General features: G+C 44.1%; 1 protein-coding gene across 1 annotated transcript in view; it reads left to right on the top strand.

The window, feature by feature from the left end:
- CUBN (cubilin) overlaps positions 1–21,089 on the top strand; it is a 1,289,359-nt gene that overhangs the window by 1,184,036 nt on the left and 84,234 nt on the right. Inside the window, exon 62 of the mRNA XM_085631507.1 lies at positions 2,773–2,981. Within this exon, the coding sequence (XP_085487633.1) occupies positions 2,773–2,981 (209 nt within the window). The remainder of the gene's footprint in view (positions 1–2,772; positions 2,982–21,089) is intronic.

Here is a 21,089-nt window from a genome sequence, read left to right as displayed (position 1 = left end):
TGCAATGCAATAGGTCTCGCATTTATGCGAGTTTACGCTATTGGCATTGTAAATGACAAAGCCTTTTATTTATGTTTTAAAAACCAGAACAAAAATAAAAGGCATTATCATTTACAATGCTAATAGCTCAAACTCGCGTAATTGCGAGACCTATTGCATTGCAAATGCTTGTTATTAGTTTTCATCAGGAGAGTTTTGTCTTCCCTTCATTCCTTAGTATACCATGGGAATTATCTGGATCTGAAGTTTTGTTTCAAATGAGCAGGTTTGGTAAAATAAAGGTTTATCAGATCCTCAAAGCATTTAGTATGGCGATCCATAATGGTATGTAATGCTCTCGTAGCAGAGAATTACTTGAATATAAATAAGTTCGGACCACGAATACATATCTAACAAAATATAGTCGATGTTACTCAAATACAGTTTTCTTCTAAAGGTAGGTTTCCGACTCCGATCTGATGCCGTGAGCATTACATGCTTTCAGATGGAAGCTAAGTGACAAACCTGTTAACTGGAGGGCTGCCCTAGACATACACGGACTACAGGGGCATTGCAACTGGGGAAAACACCATTGTTGGTCCCCATCACAGGCTATATCCCTTATGAAAATTAAGGGCTCAAAACAAAAATTAAAATCAACGCTCACAATGATGGCAGTGGTCTTAGCAGCCATTACTCTGGCAACATTGGCAACAAAGTGTGGGAGTCAGCAGCCCTTATGGTGCTTCTACCATGTACATTAGATGTTTTTTGCCACTCCATGAGTAAAATTCTATCCCTAGTATGTTGGGCGAATTAATATTTATTTGCTTTACCTGCCATCTAATGGAACTGCTAACCTATATAGCAAGACCCCCAGATGGTCTGCCAGCCTGCAATGCCAATGCGGGAATAGAAAATGTTCTATATCCTGGTCTGTGGAGTGGAACTTCATCCCATGTTTCCTGAAACATGATGACATCAGCTTTATCAATGAATACACACCAGTCATCCTGTGGCATTATACTCATTAGTCCCGGTATATTCTGTGATACCACTGTTAAATTATTGCCTTTGATTGTAATATAAGCTGGATCACCCTATGTAGATGTTATTGCAGAGGCCATATCGAGTGGAGCAGGTAAAGGGGTTAAAAGAAGAGGAACAGTAACAGAAATATACTCCTGGCCCAAATCCGGTGCTGCACTAGTGTTTCCACTCTTATTATTAACATCTGTCAACATCAGTCAGTAAATCAAAGACAAAAACGATGTAGCTTGAGCTCTCCTGAGAATCTCTAATAATGGAGGTGTGGCTTTGAACTTTTAATTAGGAGCGGGGATGTTGTGTGTACATCAAGTACTAATGTACTAAAGTATTGACTATGGAGGAAGATTTGAGGGTCATCCTAATGAAATCAGAATGCCCCTCAACCAGTGGCGTAACGATAATTGAGGGGGCCCCCCTGCAAGGTACGTGGAGGGGCCCCCTCCAGACTCTATCAGGATCTCCCCGGCTGAAGTGCAGTGCTGAGGGGGCCCCCTGGAGCTTGGGGGCCCCCCACACTGCGGGGGATGCGGGGGCCTGTGTTACGCCCCTGCCCTCAACAGAGAAATGGCCAGAAGCCCTGATAATATCAGGGTGAATCAAGCTATGGCACTTACAGACGTCCCTTATCCGGTGAGGGACCTTGTTGATCAGTAGAGCCTAAGGTTTCTCTAAGTTGTGAGGAAAGCTTGGGAACACCTACCATGTACACTTTTCTATTGTTGCCAAACTTAAACTGTATGTGCCTCCGTCTGAGCTGCCTCTCAAATATGAAGCTGTAGGTTTAATCAAAGGTAGGCAATTGGAAGGTTGTTTGAGTGTTTGGGGGCATGGGGTGGGTAACTTGTTGTTTAGAGGTGGTATTGGAAGAGGGAGTAGGAATCTTTCAGGATAGAATAGATAAAAATTGCTTGGTTGAGCATTCTGTGCAGTTTTTAGGCACCCATCATAGTATGCATCTTATGTGCTATAAAATTTGGTCGACGGCATGCTTGATGGTACTGAGAATTGACCCCTCTGACCAGGTGAAAAGTATTGCAATCTGCCCCTTTACTTTTGGTCTCAACTCCTTTGGGACTTAAGCTTATAGGCCTACCTGCCTGGGAATATCTTGCAAGGTGTTTGGTCAACTAATGCACCTTAGCTCTCAAATTGGTTATCTCGGCCTTCATGAGATTAATAGTGTCCAATTGCTTATTTATTGTGCTATCCGACTCAGCATTATTTATGGATTGAATATTGCCAGCTAGTCAGGAAGAGTGCTCGGTACTTTTCAGGTCATTAATAGATAGCGAGGCATACCAATTAGTGCACACTATGTGAGATTCTAATGGGACATTAGGTCCCTTTTGTGATTATACTGGGGTACCTTCATTACTTACTAGGATGGATATCAGGTTGTCCTAAGTGGAGGTTTTGGGGTCGGGATGCTCTGGTCTTTGTTCTTTTTTTTGTGAATAACAGGGCCACTTTTGGGTTCTTTTTTGTGTGCAAAGTATCAATTTATTTGCTCCAGAATGTAAAGTACCCTCAGAAATAATGCCTGAGCAATGAGGAAAATAAAAAGAAAGGTGCCATGTGTCACACACATACATACAAGTGAGGCATAAGAGTAATTCAGGATCACATTAATTAATGCAGTTAACACAAGATCTGAACTGATGATTCTTATTGAAATAATTTTAGTTTTGATTTTACATCATGGTTAATACAAGTCTCCTATTTAAATATACTTTTGTTTCCTAGCTCTGTGTGGTGGGATTGTCAATGCAACCAACATGCCACAGTCCACAGCATCTCCCTTTTTTCCAAATGCTTATCCGCCATTCACTAGCTGTGTGTGGATCATCGATTCTCCTCCCCAAGAGCAAGTCAAGCTTGTGGTCCAGACATTCCAACAGCACCAGAATCAGTCCTGTTCTCAGAATTACCTGGAAATGAGCGACTCACCTGTGGTAAGTGTCTAAGATAAGTGAATTCCATAGTTTAAATTTGAACCAGCTTCTGAGAGCTAGCTTTTGAAACAATATAGGTGTATTTGTAAATATGTCCTGAGTTGCTCCAAGTATCCTGTTGTGTTTTTCCAGGTGTCTATTTTCTGTTCCGAGAAACATTGGTTGGTATAATGTTTCATGCAACTGTGACACAATCATTTCTAAATATTCAATTTTATTTTTAAAACACGCTGTTTAAATACGAAGCATGCTTACAATGTCAAGCTCTTGTACTACTGATTTCGAAATATTAAATTCAAATAATTGTGAATTATTATCTGCTTCATATGACAGACTGAAACTATTACTTCTGTGTCTCCAGGCACAATGTTCTATACTAATCTGACTGGTTCTTTCTCAATAAATGAGAGCCTCAGTTTCATCTAAGGAAATAAATATTGTTCTCCTTTCTCTATATTACCCCTAATCTTGTGCTCAGCACACTTTGGAAGAAGTTTATGTTTTGCAGCAAGGTATATGCCATTTTCTTGAGAACTGCAAAAACAATTGATGGACAGAATGCATAACAATGTCTTACATTCACCCCAGTACAGAGATCTGGGCCATATGCAAATCAGTCTTGACCCTACGCCCAATGGGAACAGTCCAGCCCAAACTGCCAGACCAGGTCCTCCCTGGACTGGAAACAAGCATCCTAGGCCAGTTTTGGGGTTTCACCCCTCATCAGCCAGGATAGCTTGACTCCAGTGGCATGGGGAGCACGGGACCCACGTCTGGGCATACCCGTCCCACTCGGGGTGACAACTGCAAAAACAACAATTGATGGACAGAATGCAGAACAATGTCTTACATTCTGCTTAGCAGTTCGGGCTGAACTGTTCCCACGAGGCACAGGGTCAAGACTGATTTGCATATGGCCAGGTCTAAACATGGACGGCATGGTGAGCAAAAGAATGATTGATTTAACCCAGCTCTCTTGACTGGGGGTGAATGTTTTGATTTGTTCTGCATTCGGTCCATCAATTTTTTGTCTTTTTATTTTCTTGAGACCAGCATCTTAAATTTAACAAGGAGGCAATTGACAAATTCAGAATAGGTAGCACATGAGCTCAGGAGAGCATATGAGTCAACTTTGCCCCATCCTATACTTGGTGAATTACGGAAACTGAAGTCTACGTAGTATGACTTCACTAACAGGAAAGTCAGATTCATGGCTCCTAACATAGCTGGGGGACAGCTGGTAGGCTAATTGTCATTTAATACAAATATTGGGTCCTAAATATATTGTACAAAGTTATCATTCCATTCAAGTTAATAATAGAAAACCTACAGCTAGTGTGATGATATTTAAAAAGATAATATTTAGAACACTATGTTTATGTCAGATATTTTTGTTATTCACATTCTCACATATCCTTGTGTCTTCTGTGCACTGAGGGGCACAAATATAGATTGAAATAATATACAACACCAACAGGACTCCGACAATAAGGAGAAAATAAGGCATTATCCATATTTTATACAATCGTGCACCTCAGATATTAGTTATAGGTTTGGATGAGGTTGAGCTGTGTCTAAACAGAGTAGACCTCATCAAAATGCAGTGAAAGTTACAGTAATATCAGATTTCCTAAATAACTTGGAAAAAGGTAGCCAGCTGGTGGAGTGGAAAATATAAATAGTGTATCTGGTTCAGAGGATTTGCAGGTTGTATTTTCCAGGCACCACACAGCTTCCCGGATCCAAGATTACACAAGTTGTACAAGGAAGCCATCAACACCACCCATGAGGGAATCACGTTCAATTCTGTTGTGCCAAAGTGAAACTTCAACATTTTCAGTCTTATTCGTCCATGTAATTGTTTGAAAGAGAGCATAAATTATTGTGCCAAATATTTGTTTTCATATGAGCCCTATTATTTGCAACAGTTGTCTAATGTGATCAGGTAGTAGTTATCCTATGGAGTTCCACTTGCTACAGTTAGGTTGTACAGTGTAGCAAGAGTAGTAGATATGAAGGTCTCTGCAGTGATGGTTAAAATATGTTTTATTTATCCTTATATCTATGCCTTCTCCAATTGCTGCAACATTTCATATTTGGCTTTAATTACTCTGATCACACTAGATGGTTCAATAAGCCAGGGATACATGTTTAATTTCAAAGACGATGAAACTGTATTGCCATATTGCTAGTGGCCCCATCTAGCAAATTACATTTTGAAGATTCTAGTTATTTATGGCAATGTATTTTGTGACATCCGCAAGAGAATCTTGACGAGAGTCTCTGTTTCACTAAGTGCATAATGTCCTTGTTTGCAAATAAATACATATCCCACCTGTTTTCAGTTTATCAGGATATGATAATCTGTTGTCCAAACTCTACACTGACCAAAATCACAAAATGTCTAAACATTCATAAACCAACTACACGCTGCATTTCTGATTCAAAATGTATCTCCATGAGTAGATGAGAATCTAATTTTTCACAGGAAAGTCTTAGAGTACTGAAGATTACAGACAGCTTTAGGTTGTGGAACATGCAGTTTGATTTACCTAATATGTTTAATTCATTATAAATGTGGCTGTTACTTGATTTCTAGACACTATTTCTTAATTCAAATTGAGTGAATTGTTATGAGTAACTTTTCAGAAAGTTTGAATAATGCTAATGTTTGCCAACTGTTCACAAATGTCACTAAAGAGGTTTTCCAATGTTTGTACCTTGTCCTAAACACTGGCCACATTCAACATACAACCATGAAGTAAGAGATATACAAAGAAAGCCTTTTGACAGACCATATTGTTGCATAACACTCATATGAAACTTCAGAGCATTTCCTTGACAAACTTCATCAAGTAGAAGTTAATAAACTGATCTTCGTGTATTGTCTGAATGAGTTATCCTGACAATCACAAGCACAGTCAGATTCTCTTGAAGGAGAATGATCAGGTGAATATTCTGAATCATACAATACTTGCATATATCATACCAAAACTGGCAGAAATGTGGTATGTAGTTAACTTGACTTGGCCTATATAGAAACCAGCCCTGGGACCAACATAGTAATCAAACTATGGAGAGTAGTTAAGCAATAGATCATGCAAAAGACTTTACAATCTGCCAACAAATAAATATCTGAGGCCACGGAGCACTAGTACCTGCATTTATAGTACATAATCACACACATTTGTTTTTGTTTCTTACCTTGCTATTTGACTACGTCACTTGACCAGCAATGTACTCAAATGTGCCAAAGGAAAGGTATTGAGAAGCTATCTCATAGAGAAATGAAGTGAAGGTAAGATAGGAAAGAAGTGAAGGTAAGACTGAAATTTTGCATATGGTTATCTTGACTCTTTAATTATAATGGAGACTTTGACATATATTCATGAAAGTAGCAGGATTCCTCTAAAGGTGCTCCTGGTTGACAGCCTATTAGTCACCAAGACTAACACATCAGTTTACCTCTATACCACAACTGTGCAGTCAAACATTGTGAACTAAGAAATATCTAAAGAAATCCTCAAGGAAAGGCCATATAATTGTATACCATCCATGTGGGGCTTCAGAGCATGACCTTGTTTAACTTGGCCAAGCATACATAAATATGCTGCCCTTTCTGCATTGCTTGGAAGAGTTAGCTGGGAAATTGCAAGAGGGTTTGGGTTATCATGAAGGGTTATCTTGAGGAAGAATATTCTGAATCATAACATGCTTGCAACTACAATACCAAACCTTGCAGAAATGCAGAATATAGTTACCTTGCCATTGTTTTAAAGGATGGTCCATCTTTGTAGGGACCCCTCCTGTAACATTAATAGTGTAATAGTCCAAATGAGGAGATCATGTAGTATGACCATCAGCATCCAAACTACATAACTGCAATACCCTCCAAGTCTTTTTGTTTCTTTCCATACTATACAAACTAGGTTATTTGTTTTGAAAACGTACCAAAATGGGATAGGGAAGTTCCCAGGAAGTTATCGCATGGAGCAATCAAGTGAAGGTATGAGAAACATTTTGCATAGGATTAAGTTGACTGTTAATATCAAGGTAGACCTTTTCCATATTTTATGGAAGCAGGAGGATTCCCCTAAGGCATTTTAACTGACAAACCAGGAGTCAACAAAGCAAACACATTATTTTACCTCTTTTTATAACTGATTTAAACAATAAAGATATGGAAGATTGAATATTGCACAATGGAGTCAGATTTCCTTAAATTTAGTTTAAAGTAAGTAAATTAACCATTTTCAGGATGTGCAAAAGAACATTTTCCAATATAAAAGGTAGATATAAACTGCCCTGCCTTTAACTACTCAGAGCAAAATTCAGATTTACCGGGAGTTCAAAATTTATGCCAGAATACGTCAGTCATGTAACACCTTAATCAACCAGTGTCAATTCTGTCAAACATTTTTCGGTTTCTAATAAAGGCAGTAAAAACATTGTGTTGATAACCACAGCTAAATCAAGAAATACAATAGTAAAACACATATGATGTGTTTTGCCATGGATATTATATTACCCAGTACGTAAAATTGAAGAGGATTAGGGGAAACTGTTTGTCTGATATAAGTAATGTGGTAGGTTACTCCGAGCCCGGAACATGGATATGGTCTAAGTTCATAGCAAATTGAACTGATGATAGAAATGATGTTGCAAAGCACCCAATAATATTTTTATGGTATTTCTCTGGATTTCTTCTTCAGACTTAAAAATAGCAATTTAATTAATCAAAGTTCCCAGTTTAGGCAAAGGCTCAAGGAAGTCCAGGACCTCCAGATGTACCACTTCTTACTTGTGACAATAATAGAATAATCAGAACTCTCATCATCTTTGAGCGCAATAGTTCTAGACATTTTGAAAAACGCAGTAAACTAAAACCAAAGACTCATAATTTAATGGTCAATATATGTAGCCTACATATGGATGTTGCAATGTCACTTCCGTGTCTGACATGTCAAATTCTTCCTACTCTTGTTCTTGTGCTCATACGATCTGTCTGTTAATGCTTGAGTTGTTAAAATACATATTTGAAAATCTACTTTGAACTCAGCTTCAGTACAGGGAATTTGAGTTCATATTTCAGATTCATCCTTAAGTTGATACATGCTGAGTAGGGAAACAATCCACATTACCTAGTTTATCACAGCATGCTTTCTTAAGCTTCTGTGATTTAGGTCTAAAACAGATAATACAGGATATTATACAATCTTATACAACTATACAAAGGGACCGGGGGTCTAACAAGGGCACAATAAGTGATGTATCTGCAACCTGAAGGCCTTAAGTTATCCCTGGCGATCCGAGCTGAGCATGATTGCCATCAAATTATTGCAAGTGAAAGAGCTAAATTGTCAAGCCCTATAAGTCATTGTTATCACTTGGTAATCAGCCACATCCTTGAGGATGACCGTTAGAACGTAAGGGTCTCCTCCGTGGCGAGCTCAAGTGCTCTCCGTGGATGCCATTCCCCACCAAGGCAAACAATTCATGCCGTCAAATGTGCAAAATAACATAGAAAAACCATGAAAAAACTATGTGGTGCAGTGCAGTAAAGAATAAAAAGATTATGAGAAAAGATGTTGGAACAATGTCTCTATCCTCACACCTATTAAAACCTGAAGGAGTTAGATCAGGCTCTTACTATTACTTCATAGTCGAGCGCTATGACTCCTTCTCTGAGGTCAACATGTTTCAGCCTAAATGGAAGTGATCCAGGCTTTCATCAGGACCAAACAAAGCTACTGCATAATAATTAAAGAAAAATTCTCAACACTGTAAGAAACTATACAACCTCGCCTGGTGCGAAGCCTTCATAAGCAGGATGCAATCATCACCTAGAATGAGATAAACAAATTATCATACATTTGTGCTATATAGGACATCAGAGATCAACAGGCATACTAATATGTCCTAAAATACTCAGATGTGTCAGCTTACCCTGATGATTCAAGGTCCAAACCTCACCTCCCAGGAACCTTCCTCGGGTATAGATGAGGCCCCGCTCTACAGTGAAACAGGGGAAAATAAAAGAAAAAGAGTGGGCTCTTCAGCCAATCTCAGGCTCACACAGCCAAGGAAACCCCATCCAAAGTATAGGGTCTATTAAGGTAAAATACTCAATTGTACTTCCCAGCTTTACCCTCTTCATCAGAAGAGCAAAAACCTGTCAAATGTCATCGACCCAATTTAATCGAGCCTACTCATGTTCTATGCAGGAAGCGCAAACGCAAACTCTCCTCGATGTAATGCTCAGTCCTCAAGTCTCACCTCTAGGTTGAATTGTATTGTGAGATAATGGACCGAGCTCCGATTCTAATCACGAATCTGACTAGTTTTACATAGACCTCGTGTCAGAAAGCATTGCTACTGTCCAGTGGCGAAAAAAGTATCACGCCTGCTGATGTTATGCAAAGGAAGCGCTTCCTTTGCATAACATTGCTGGGAAGTACAATTGAGTATTTTACCTTAATAGACCCTATACTTTGGATGGGGTTTCCTTGGCTGTGTGAGCCTGAGATTGGCTGAAGAGCCCACTCTTTTTCTTTTATTTTCCCCTGTTTCACTGTAGAGCGGGGCCTCATCTATACCCGAGGAAGGTTCCTGGGAGGTGAGGTTTGGACCTTGAATCATCAGGGTAAGCTGACACATCTGAGTATTTTAGGACATATTAGTATGCCTGTTGATCTCTGATGTCCTATATAGCACAAATGTATGATAATTTGTTTATCTCATTCTAGGTGATGATTGCATCCTGCTTATGAAGGCTTCGCACCAGGCGAGGTTGTATAGTTTCTTACAGTGTTGAGAATTTTTCTTTAATTATTATGCAGTAGCTTTGTTTGGTCCTGATGAAAGCCTGGATCACTTCCATTTAGGCTGAAACATGTTGACCTCAGAGAAGGAGTCATAGCGCTCGACTATGAAGTAATAGTAAGAGCCTGATCTAACTCCTTCAGGTTTTAATAGGTGTGAGGATAGAGACATTGTTCCAACATCTTTTCTCATAATCTTTTTATTCTTTACTGCACTGCACCACATAGTTTTTTCATGGTTTTTCTATGTTATTTTGCACATTTGACGGCATGAATTGTTTGCCTTGGTGGGGAATGGCATCCACGGAGAGCACTTGAGCTCGCCACGGAGGAGACCCTTACGTTCTAACGGTCATCCTCAAGGATGTGGCTGATTACCAAGTGATAACAATGACTTATAGGGCTTGACAATTTAGCTCTTTCACTTGCAATAATTTGATGGCAATCATGCTCAGCTCGGATCGCCAGGGATAACTTAAGGCCTTCAGGTTGCAGATACATCACTTATTGTGCCCTTGTTAGACCCCCGGTCCCTTTGTATAGTTGTATTAGTTTGATTAGGGGATTTGGACTTGGGTGGTCTTTAAATTATTCTCCCTTAGACCCTCCTTTCACCTGTTGTATCAATATTATACAATCTTCCCAGAAACACCCCTACCTCCCTCAGTTGATATCAAGTTGGCTGACCTTCTGCTAAAAATAGACACCTATGGAAATTCTTATTGCAAATGCTTATCTTCAAGCCAATTATGGGTGATCCCCAGGCTAGGTTTTTGATACTCCACCCGGATATATAGTCCCTTATCCAATTTTAGATAATCCATAGCACATTTCCCAACTACATCAAAACTGTCCTGCCCATATACCTTCTATATTCTAGCTCTTTCACCTTTTTAAACCCACTCAGTGGAATGCTGTTCCACAGAAATTCAAGCCCGGACCAACACCACAGTATTTTGAAACAACACTAAAAATGCATCTGATGAAATGGCATCACAGAGTTAGAGAAAGCAAACTAATTGTATGAGTACTTTAAAGGCAGAAGCCCCCCCAATGATCTAATGTAGATGTGTTATTTTCTAAAGAATTAAGATTAAGAATTAAGATGTCTGCTTGTCCCTGTTGTTGTTAGTATTCATAAAACTGTTAGAGTACCACAAATGTATAACTACATTGTTTTTTGCAAGTTTAGTAAATCCATCTACTGTCCTATGTACCAATATGAAAACATGGTGAAATGGAGAATAATTTTGATTAAATAGATGCCAAAATCAGTAGGCAAAACCTCTGAGAGAATAACAGTATTATGCATTATCAAAGCCTATGAATTGGAATATCGTGACAGCACACCTAGAAATTAATTTAAATTAAGGCTGTTCAACAAGTCTCCACCACAAAGCAGAGCCTAGTGTGCTAAACAAAGAGCAAGGAGGATTATCTCACCCTGCAAGGTGTTGTGCTGGTGCCCCCTGCTTTTTACTTTCAGACTGGTACACAACTCAGCACAGCTAGTTTACAGTGGACTGCAAGCAGAGAAGGCGACAACACTACATGAAACACCCAGCATCAGCTACCCATATTAGGTCCTGCTACCAATGATTATAGCAAAAAAAATCACAATTCAGGAAAAGTCACTGTGGCAAGAGACCTTTTCTATTCTCCTGTGTCCTTCCCCAAAGTTGGAAGTTTGTAAACAAAATTCCAATAATGCGACAAAAACAAATAAGGAGACAATGGATAGCATGCCATATGCATACAACTATTATATATATGGTAACCAATATCGTAATTCCGTAAATTTACGATGCCGTACTAGTGCGTAATGGTCTTGCCAGGGAAGAGGGGTCCTGTAGTCAAACCTTCGTCAAGGCCGTCCTCTGCCTTTGTCTCTAATTTGAATCCCTGGAGACCGCATCTTCTCCAGCTGTCCCCAGGGATTTGAATATACGGAATGATGATATTGGTTACCGTATGTATAATAGGGTTTTGCGTATGGCATGCTATCCATTGTGTCCTTATTAGAGGATCTTGAGGAGTGGTACCAAAAAGAATAGGTTTCCTATAGGTCCTTATGAAGAGCCTTTAGGGAAAAGGCTTGAAACATGTTGACCGATCCATTCTGAAGAGAACGGACTCATTATAGTCTACTCCTTCAGACACAACCCCTGATTTTAACCTTACCGGCTAGAGGCAGGAATTAAACAATAGACCTACTAGTCAGGTGTTTTTAACCTGGCAGCACTTAATTTCCACTCTCTTCACCTACACTGTCTTTATCATAGACTCCATCTAAAAAAAGTGCTCCTGCGTAACCGTTTGGTCGCAGCATACCTCAATCCACAGCGGATTGGGATGAACCATGAACCCCAATGATGAAGCATGCCACCATGGGGCAACCCTGGTGGGTGAGGGGTCTCTAGGAAAAACGATCTTTTCCTATTAACAGTCTCGGTGGAGATCTATTGCTTCTTTGTACACTCTTCCCCAGGCTGGGTTTCTTTTGATTCTTTTGATTTTTTTGAATTCCTTGGACTTTATTGCACATACAAATGCCCAAATCCGCATCAGCTTTCACAAAAAACATCATTGTAAGTGGATTGTCTTTGCAGAACAGTCAGCTGGAAAGAGCGGGATTGGAGCAGGCTTGCAGAAGTCCTGGAGGGTATACTCAAGACATATTCTTAGCCCCATCCCCAAAGAATTCATGATCAACAGCAACAAGATCTCCCACCATAACAAGCACAAAAGCAACGTTGCGGAGATGGCTAGTGTCAAGGCTGCAAGGTACACTCAAGGCACACTCTTAGTCTCATCCTTAAAGTATGAAGAAAGAATGTCAACAAGCTTTTCAGTTACAACAATTTCAAAAGGAAGGGTTAAGTCTTTCAAACCAGTAATCATATTACTATCATGGAATGTTACTGGCCTTCACCGAATACTCTCAGCCAGAGCCATAACACTGTATAACTAGTGGAGACATTATATGTTGGCAGGAATATTGGGCAGTTAACACAGTCCCACTAGCAGGTCTACTTGAATTTCAGAAATTAGCAACAAAGTTTGAACAATTCGGGCTTTCCTCAGAAAGTCTGTCAATTTACTTTTCTAAAATTTTGAATCTCGGATTGAGAGAAGTCGAAATTGACAAATCTGTGCCACAAACTATTAGAATTAATGGGTGTTACACCAAAGGTAGGCCAAGAACAATTCTACTGATCAATGTCTACTTAAACTTACATATGGCAAACAGGAAAACAAAACTGGACGACTACTGTGACACCTTGAACGATCTCCTTTGTACACACTCAATGTCTGAGATTATTCTAACTGGAGATTTTAATGCCCCTAACCTTGACCAGCTCCACCCAACTCCACGATTAATCACAAAGGTCAATCCTGTGGGGAAGATAATCAACTATTTGTCATCTAATAATCCAGTCCCTTTGCAGCGCAGTTAGTGTCTAGCAAATCAAGCCCCTATTTACATTCAGAGGCATTTGGACACTAGACTACACTTTCGTGATTAGTGAAATATGCGACAGTTATAAGGCTTATGAAATTAAGAAACAACAAAATAGAGACCATTTTCTACACAGAATGTGTCTTTGGCTATCAGCCCAGGTAGCCACACAATCAAACACTGTCGGCTTCACACAGGGGGGAGGGAATTATGTATTATCGAGAATGTTCAAATGGGGCAAGATCAGTTTATCCAGGATTAATCGATGGAAATTGACCTTTTGTTGGCCTAAAAGCCCAATCGCCTCTTGTTAACTTTGATATCACCCTGGGCCAAAACAATGTAATCCCTGTACCTAACTTTAATGGGAAGAGAGAAGGTCATTCCATCATATAAAACACATTTGAGCTCTTCTAAAAACTCTTGGCACATACATGGCTGATAAACGGAAAAGCAGCAAGGCACTAAGATTAGTCTTCATAAAATATGATGAAATCAGACATAATAAGGTGGTGCAACAAAAGGGACATGCTTTATGGAACCTGCACTGCAGGCTGCTATGGACAGCAAAGGCTAAATATCCAGAACCTGAATGGGTACATGTACACTCCCTCCTAGGACCACATACCATGCAAACGTATGGCAATGCATTCATAAATTAGACAACAAAGCCAGCATAAAATGGAGCCGAGAGCCCCCTAAAATGGATTACACATGTCCAAGACTTATGTGACGAACAAAAAGGGGTGGATAAGATGATAGAGACCCTAAAGTAGATCATAAAGCCCTAAAAAGCACTGTCGACAATACATCTTATGGACACATAGTTCTTCCTTGGCATTCTTCAGTGGAACAGGAGAGTGTGTGAAATTGGATAATTTGCAAAACAGTTGCTCCAACCAGTGTGTGACCATGTTCAGCATTACAGCTGCCAGTAACATTCTAAAAACCATAAGAGAGAATGGGGTGCCAGGGTTTAGGGTGGACAAGGTATTTTGGGCTAACACCCTTAGTCTGCTCTACTATCATAATTTCCAATTGGCCCAAATTCCACACTCCTGGAGGGGATCATACTACTTCTAAATTCACAAAAAAGGTCCTAACACTGATTCAGCAAACCACAGACTAATTGCTTTGCTAGATGTAGAGGCTAAAGCCTGTGCCAAAATTGCGAGAACTCGAGGTACAGGCTACATAATTCCTTATTACCTAACAGGGTTCATTCCAAAGTCATCAACAAAAGACAAAACAGTTGCCCTATCTTACTTAGTACATCGCATGTCCCCAGCTTTTAGCCCCCCTCCCTTAAATGCTTCAACTACTCAGCTGCATTTGATGCTGTTTTATAGCGCCAACTCTACCCAAAGGTATTGCAGCACTTTACATGAGCACCAGTTATGTTACAGTCATTTTTGGTAGGCACCGGAGATTAAGTGATTTGTCCAGAATCACAGGGTGTTGAGCCGACGCCCAGACTCGAACCTGGTTCCCCAGTTCCAAAGTCAGCAGCAGGTCTGCCCCTTACTGTAAATGAAATACATACTTACACAACCCTTCAATAACAGCAATTATACAAGTTGTGCGAACAAATCTATTGTCCACTGTTTCGTACGTCTACCAAGCCTACTCCGGGATATCATCCGTTGCTTGAGACAAAAAACACTGTACTGCCTATAGCCGAATCTTTAATGTAATCAAACTATTCAAGGCAATCGCTGGTATGCCTGGAGTTCGATCTGACCGGACAAGGGCTAGAATGCAAGGCGTACTCCGTAAATTACTACCGCTCACTTGCCACAGCTGACTCAGGAACTCTAAAAAAGATTTTACTGGAGATCTTCGGGACTCCCCAAAACCCCTGGGGGTCCATATCTAAGTAATACGGCTGCGATCTAATGACCAGCCTAGAGACAAGAACTACATTGTCCGTAACCTCTCAGCCCATTAAAGTACCTCTGAAAAAAACATGTGCTGGCCACTACTGAAGTAGCAGACTTAGAGAAAAATCAGTACGCGTCTTATGCCCACAAAAGTGCTAGCTCCAATGAAACAAAAAACAAGCATTGGCATAGCCAATAGGTCTTGCCTTTGGGACCTTATAATTGTTTAGCCATGCAACAGTTGCATAACTAAATACATATAAGGTCCCAAAAGCGAGACCTACTGGCTATGCCAGGCGGCCGTGAGGGACCCTGAAGGACGCCAGTTTCTCTGCTTCCCTACGGACCTCTGCTAACAGCTAGCGGTACCCGCTCCGCGGGTCCCGCGTCGCAGGAGGAGGACAATCCAGGCTTCTTCCTGCTGGGCGGTGAGTGTGCGACAGGGCTGCGAGCTGCAACCCGGACTCAGCCTCCCAGGAGTCCCGGGTTGCTCAGGCCGTCCCAGCTGGCCCGCTCTCCCTGACCGCCCCGCCCAGCCCAACCCGCCTTAAAAACTCTGGTGATTCTCGCTGGCTCTGGGACCCTGAAGGACGCCAGTTTCTCTGCTTCCCTACGGACCTCTGCTAACAGCTAGCGGTACCCGCTCCGCGGGTCCCACGTCGCAGGAGGAGGACAATCCAGGCTGCTTCCTGCTGGGCGGTGAGTGTGCGACAGGGCTGCGAGCTGCAACCCGGACTCAGCCTCCCAGGAGTCCCGGGTTGCTCAGGCCGTCCCAGCTGGCCCGCTCTCCCTGACCGCCCCTCCCAGCCCAACCCGCCTTAAAAACTCTGGTGATTCTCGCTGGCTCTGGGACCCTGAAGGACACCAGTTTCTCTGCTTCCCTACGGACCTCTGCTAACAGCTAGCGGTACCCGCTCCGCGGGTCCCGCGTCGCAGGAGGAGGACAATCCAGGCTGCTTCCTGCTGGGCGGTGAGTGTGCGACAGGGCTGCGAGCTGCAACCCGGACTCAGCCTCCCAGGAGTCCCGGGTTGCTCAGGCCGTCCCAGCTGGCCCGCTCTCCCTGACCGTCCCGCCCAGCCCAACCCGCCTTAAAAACTCTGGTGATTCTCGCTGGCTCTGGGACCCTGAAGGACGCCAGTTTCTCTGCTTCCCTACGGACCTCTGCTAACAGCTAGCGGTACCCGCTCCGCGGGTCCCGCGTCGCAGGAGGAGGACAATCCAGGCTGCTTCCTGCTGGGCGGTGAGTGTGCGACAGGGCTGCGAGCTGCAACCCGGACTCAGCCTCCCAGGAGTCCCGGGTTGCTCAGGCCGTCCCAGCTGGCCCGCTCTCCCTGACCGCCCCTCCCAGCCCAACCCGCCTTAAAAACTCTGGTGATTCTCGCTGGCTCTGGGACCCTGCAGGACGCCAGTTTCTCTGCTTCCCTACGGACCTCTGCTAACAGCTAGCGGTACCCGCTCCGCGGGTCCCGCGTCGCAGGAGGAGGACAATCCAGGCTGCTTCCTGCTGGGCGGTGAGTGTGCGACAGGGCTGCGAGCTGCAACCCGGACTCAGCCTCCCAGGAGTCCCGGGTTGCTCAGGCCGTCCCAGCTGGCCCGCTCTCCCTGACCGCCCCTCCCAGCCCAACCCGCCTTAAAAACTCTGGTGATTCTCGCTGGCTCTGGGACCCTGAAGGACGCCAGTTTCTCTGCTTCCCTACGGACCTCTGCTAACAGCTAGTGGTACCCGCTCCGCGGGTCCCGCGTCGCAGGAGGAGGACAATCCAGGCTGCTTCCTGCTGGGCGGTGAGTGTGCGACAGGGCTGCGAGCTGCAACCCGGACTCAGCCTCCCAGGAGTCCCGGGTTGCTCAGGCCGTCCCAGCTGGCCCGCTCTCCCTGACCGCCCCGCCTCTTCCTCCCCTGCCAGCATATTTCCGGCTTGAGTGCACAGCTGCGCGGGAGCGCGCGGGAGGGCGCCGGGAGAAGCCCGGGACAAGGGCAGGACCATCTGTGGCCGTCAGGGGCCAAAGGAGGCCGGGCTGGGCCATATCCCTTACCTTTTACTTCCAAATCTGATTAAGGTGATGCCCTCGCCAGGACCACGTGAAACTCCATTAAGGGAGGGGGGCAGCAACACAGGGACACTGGACAACTACTTCAAATCTGCCAAGGGAGACGCAGGCAAAGAAAATTCTCTGGAGAGACGCAGGGCGGAGCGGCGGCGCTCCATTGAATCCATGAAGAGCAGACCCTTGACAGAGATCATCCCGTATCCTATTTCCCAAGAGGAAGGTACGCCCCCCAATAGCTTAAATCCTCCGACTCTTGAGGACTTCCCCCTCTTACTTCGGGAAATTCCTAGTTCCCCTGGGTTGGTCCCTGGAAAGTCCATAGACACAACTCCTCCCACGACATGTGTTACCCCCGTTAATTTGGTTACCCAAACTCCCCCTTTGCATGCAACTAAGAAAAGTAAGCCAAAACAAAGTGTTGTGGTGGAGCTGCATAGGCCTCCACCAAGCAAACGTAATAGGAAGTCAATGGGGGGAGGGGAAAGCCAAACTATCCCATCTAGATTTTGGCAAAAAACATATAAACGCACTACAATTTGGGAAGGACAATGAGACTGTGCCTATTGCTCTTCCCTCCAAGGCCACCAGCTCCAACATAGCTGTTACTAATAACGACCCAGTGGCCAATACATCTAATATAAATCCCCCTCTCACATCTATAGGAAGTATAGAATTCCTACTTCGTTCCCTCCTGCAGCCCATTAGCGATAGCCTGAAAAAAGTGGAGATTAGGCTCACTCTACTAGAGACATCTCTTACTACCTTGAACATCTTAGTTAGTAAGCAATCCAAAAATATGGGACCTCATCTCCCCGCAGGAAACCCTCCTAAAATAGGAGCCCCACAGGGTGCCAACAAAGTCCCCCCTCAGAGCGTGCCTACTGCCCCCCCCCCTGCAGCCATTAATGGCTATTTCAGTCCAGGCACCGCGCAGTAACTCAACCAAAAGGCCTTCACAACCAATAGACTCTGCCCTTCAAAGTTCCCAGACAGGGATTAATGGCGGCCACCAAGAAGCCGGCAGCGCCCCTCTACTCTCCCTGGGCCGGCAAGCCCCAAGACCACGGAGACCAGATCTGCCGCCAGAAGCTAATAGTCTAACGGTGGTCCTAGCAGGTGCCCCCCAGCTAAGATCAGGGGAAAATGAAGACTACCAATCCCTAAAGAAAAAGGTCATTAAATGGCTAAATTGGAACCGACCCCTACCATCTCATTTTAATAATGAGATTATTATGGTTAGAAGGGTCCCTTGGTTAGGGAAGACCAGAAAAACAATAATAGGGGATTGCATCTTGGTAACTTTTAAAGATCCGGGCACTGTTCTGCATATCTGTGAAGGAATAAATAGATCACTGGATTCCACTATTCAGACCCTTCCAGTATCCTTCTTTTTCCCCCCTATCCACATGCACCATGCTCCACCGCATGATGAGTGGATAAGGGTGGAACATAGACGCAGACACAAGGACTATGTACAACGCCCAAATCTCCAATTGCCGGACACACCATATTTTCATTTCAACCGTTTCAATTGTTTGAATGGTTTGGATGGGGTTGATTGACTTTCCGCTCACACGCCAATGACCCGAGATTGCGGCTCCTGCAGACTTTCCAAGCCATCCACCCCGATTGTTGGTAAAACCCTTGGTCCACTGAACGATCCAGTGTTCCTGGATGATGGCACCAGCAGACTTTTTGATCTATCTGCCCACAATGTTGACAATGCCTCTGGAATATTGAATGAGCCAACACTTGTGGAGAACGGCTCCAGTGGACTTTCCGAACCATCAGCCCCTACTGTTGGTAATGCGTCAGAATTTTCGATTGCAGTAGAGTCTGGAACCATCTCCTCTAACCCCTCTGGCACGGCAACTAACACCCCTGAACATTTGAGGCTAATTTGCTGGAATGTTGCTGGACTGGCTAATAAACTGGGTGATCCGGACTGGGCAAATTATATCGAGACTGGAGACGTATGTATGTTCCAGGAAACCTGGGCCAGAGAGGACTATGGTCACCAAGGCTACATGTCATTCTTCATTCCAGCGAGGTGGGAAGGCAAAGGTCGTCCGTCAGGAGGTCTTAAGACCTGGGTCGCATCTCATCTGGGTTGTGTGGCAACGCGGTTGTCGGCTAACTCTGAAGATATCCTTGTGGTTTCATTATCATGGCCCAACCAAGCTAAACTTGTGTTTATTAACATTTATTCTAGGCCAATGGGAATTGCAAAGGAATCACCGACCATAGATGAACTCTCCAACTTTATATCTGACCTACCGAGTGATTCATTCTATGTAGTGGGAGGGGATTTTAATTCTCATTTTGAGCCACTCCCTGGCCTTCTGGACGGGTTATCATCGGAAGAAGAGGCCAGATGGGCAGTGCCTCTAGTGGAAGCTCCACCTCCGAAGGCCTGGACCCCACTAGCACTACAAATTACAGCCCTCACCCTAAAGTTCGGAATCAGAGCTTGCAATGGGCGAATGAAATCCGACATACCCAGTAAAACCACCTACAACAGACCGGGAAGAGAGTCCCGTCTGGACTATGTCTTGGCCCAAATAGTGAAGTGGCCGACAATCCAGGATTTCAGGGTGACGGAAAGGACCGATAGTGACCACAATGCACTTGAGCTTGACCTTGTCCACCCTGGCCCCCAAGCTCTCGTGACTAACGCGGAAGGGAACAACCCTGCGCTCCTCCTTGACAACAGCAGGAGAAGAATCAGGTGGGAGCACTTGGTTACAAGCAAGAATAAACTCCCCATGCTCTATGATGGGATAACTCCCATCTTGGAAACTGTGGGGAGCTTGGACACCGAGGCAAACAACAAAGACTCCCAGGGCAAATTGTACAAGGCTCATGAGGACCTCATAAAAGCTGCGGCACCTCATTTCACCTGTAGTTCACGAAAACCAAAAGGGGGGCAGCAAGGCAAAACATCATGGTATAACCTAGCATGCAGAAGGGCAAAAACAGAACTCCTCAGACTAATCAAGGAGGGTTTAGGGGGGGATAGCCTTAAACAAAGCAGGCGAGGAAAATCAGTGGGAAGAACTCACCAAGGCCCTAGTGACCCAAAACCAACGCCTGTTTTGGAGGATAGTGAACGGGGGGTCGGGGAATTTACAATCGGCACTAGAGCCTAACATTGCCCCAGGGGTGTGGCAGGCTCACTTCCAGACCCTATACAGTTCTGAGCCGGGAGAATCTCCTGTTGTTGTTGAGGTGGGCTGGCCGCACTGCGAAGGGGAGCCAATAACGCTGGGCGAGGTCACCGCTGCCATCTCAGGACTGGCTTCTGGAAAGGCGCCGGGACTGGATGGATTACCAGGGGATATGTTTAAACAGGAGCCCACTGTTTGGGCCCCTTACCTTGCCGCCCTTTTCAATGGAGTTCTCGGTGGCATGGAAATCCCTAGTACTTGGCTGGGGGCAGAGGTGGTCCCCATCTTTAAAAAGGGCTCGCCTCTCCTCCCAGCCAACTACAGACCAATCAGTTTAATAGACGTGGCACAGAAACTGTTTGGTAGGGTTTTGCTGAATAGGCTCCAGGACTGGATGGAGGAGGTGGGCGCCCTTAGTCCCTACCAGGCGGGATTTAGGAAGGGGGTATCCACAGTGGACCAGGTTTTCAGATTGAACCTAATCTATTGGAGGACAGCAAAACTCGAGGGCGGTAGTCTGTACACAATTTTTGTGGACTTACGGGCCGCCTTCGACCTGGTGCCCAGGGGGAAACTTTGGAGCGTCCTGGCAGAGATGGGCGTTCCCCCGGACATCCTATTGATCTTACAGAGGCTGCACCACAATAATTACGCCCGAGTGAGGTGCGGGAGGTCAAGGGAACTGACCGATAGATTCCCCGTTGGCCGGGGGGTAAGACAGGGTTGTGTG

This window comes from Triturus cristatus, chromosome 10, assembly GCF_964204655.1.
Source record: "Triturus cristatus chromosome 10, aTriCri1.1, whole genome shotgun sequence".
Classification (NCBI taxonomy): domain Eukaryota; kingdom Metazoa; phylum Chordata; class Amphibia; order Caudata; family Salamandridae; genus Triturus; species Triturus cristatus.
This window is presented reverse-complemented; position numbering and strand designations above follow the sequence as displayed.